The 2,012-nt window shown below is 39.4% G+C and overlaps 1 protein-coding gene across 1 annotated transcript; it reads right to left on the reverse strand.

The window, feature by feature from the left end:
• Positions 1 to 406: 406 nt before the first annotated feature.
• Positions 407 to 1,048, reverse strand: LOC134944318 (olfactory receptor 1G1-like). The gene has a single exon (XM_063932898.1). The coding sequence runs from the start codon at positions 1,046 to 1,048 to the stop codon at positions 407 to 409; it is 642 nt and encodes a 213-aa protein (XP_063788968.1).
• Between the last annotated feature and the right edge of the window lie 964 nt (positions 1,049 to 2,012).

Raw genomic sequence — 2,012 nt, forward strand, 5'->3', positions numbered from 1 at the left:
AAGAGGGCTGGGAGGGTTATGCTTAGATTGCGGAAAGGGAGGGTTATGGGGCCATCGGAGGAAAGTAAGTATACTTACCTTCCCACTGTCAGGATTCTCACTGGTGAACCCAACCCCTCAAAACAATTAAAGTGCATTTCTCTCTCCTAAAGTACCTTTAAAGTCTTCATCCCCTATCAACTAATGTTATGCTCTAGGCAGACTTACTTACTGCACATCATTGCACATTGCTGGCATTTTGAGATTTAAACTTCTAAACATCAGGATCATAAATCATGCAGTTTGGAGGGCAATATTGTAGTTGAATTGCCATGTTCTGCATCGATTGCACAGACTTTTGGGGAAAAAACTCTGCTTGATCAGTCACCCCATTGGGTTATCTAACTATTTTTCACATTTGCCCCCTTCAATGTTCAATGTTTTGCTTTACTCCTATTTTCTTTAACAGAGCCCTTTTCACATCCTTATTCCGTAGACTGTAGATCAGAGGGTTTATCATGGGAGTAATAACCGCGTACAGCGCAGTAAGAACTGGTTCTAGCACATTGGAGTGTCCTGACGGTGGCATCATGTACACAGACACACCTGTCATATAGTACATGATAATAATGGTGAGGTGGGATGAGCAGGTGGAGAAGGCTTTTTTTCTGCCATCTTTAGATTTTATCTGCAAGATGACCCCTATAATTTTAACATACGATATCAAACTGAATACGACTGGGAAAAATCCATATACTAATAATTCTAGATAGATAACAATATAAAACTCAATACTGCCAGCACAGGAGATGTTAATCACAGCTTTGGCATCACAGAAAAACTGATGTATGATACGAGAATGACAGAAGGACATGTGTGATGCTGGGATTGTAAACACCAGCGAGTTTAAGCTTCCTGATAGCCAAGTGCAAGAGGCCAATAACAGACAGTTTTTAATACTTAAGACATAGTGATAGTGTAAAGGATCACATATAGCAACATATCGGTCATATGCCATAATGAGTATTAGAAGATCTTCTGTGAGCCCAACCAATACATAAAAGTACATCTGGGTGAAGCATTGTATGAAGGACACTGTATTATCTCCAGACAGTAACATGTACAGCAGGTTAGGGACAGTAGTGGTTGTATAACAGATATCTACTAAAGCCAGGTTAAAGAGAAATAGATACATGGGGGTCTGTAACTGATCATCTATATATATCACTGTAATTATAACAGAATTGATGAGTACTCCAAACACATATAGTAAGAAAAACACACAAGTTGTTAATGATGTAAAATCAGATTTTGTGTAAAATGCCATCAAATGAAATTCTGTAATAAGCGTTTGGTTCTCCATAGTGTATTTAAGCTAATCAATAATATAGGCTTATTACCAGGGCCACATATCAGTTGGTGCTGTCCTGCTCATTGAGGGTAAATATGACCTCAATTTCATGTCCAGAATTTCCTCCTATTGCTTTACCTGGAAACATAAATGTGTGGTAAAAATAGTGGACAAGAGCAAACAATAAAAATGCAAAAGTAATCAAAATAAAACATTGTGCAAGCTACACCCTAAACCAGTGGTTCCCAAAGTTTTTTAAATCACGGCGCCCTGGAGTATCAGAATTTTTGTCACGGCACACCTAGGCCAAAAGTTTTTTATTGAGAGATTTAGAATAAATATTAAATCAAATAAATTGTGTTTATATGTCATCCTTAGGTTCAATTGTGTGGTGAGGGACAGGATTTGCTTCTGTTTGTCCACATATTTTATGACTGGCAGCCACCAGCACTGGTTTTGCCTATTACATTGATCATAAATAATTTAAATTGGCCCTGGACCACCAACCCAGGGCACCCCTGCAAGTGTCCCGAGGCACCCCTGGAGCCACGGCACACAGTTTGGGAACCACTGCCCTAAACTGTTCTTTCCCAGGCATTAGTCTAGTCTGTCTCAATGATTAATACAGCCAGCCACTTTGGGCTTAATTCAGACTTGTACACTAACCTGATGGTGGGCACAC

This window comes from Pseudophryne corroboree, chromosome 7, assembly GCF_028390025.1.
Source record: "Pseudophryne corroboree isolate aPseCor3 chromosome 7, aPseCor3.hap2, whole genome shotgun sequence".
NCBI lineage: Eukaryota > Metazoa > Chordata > Amphibia > Anura > Myobatrachidae > Pseudophryne > Pseudophryne corroboree.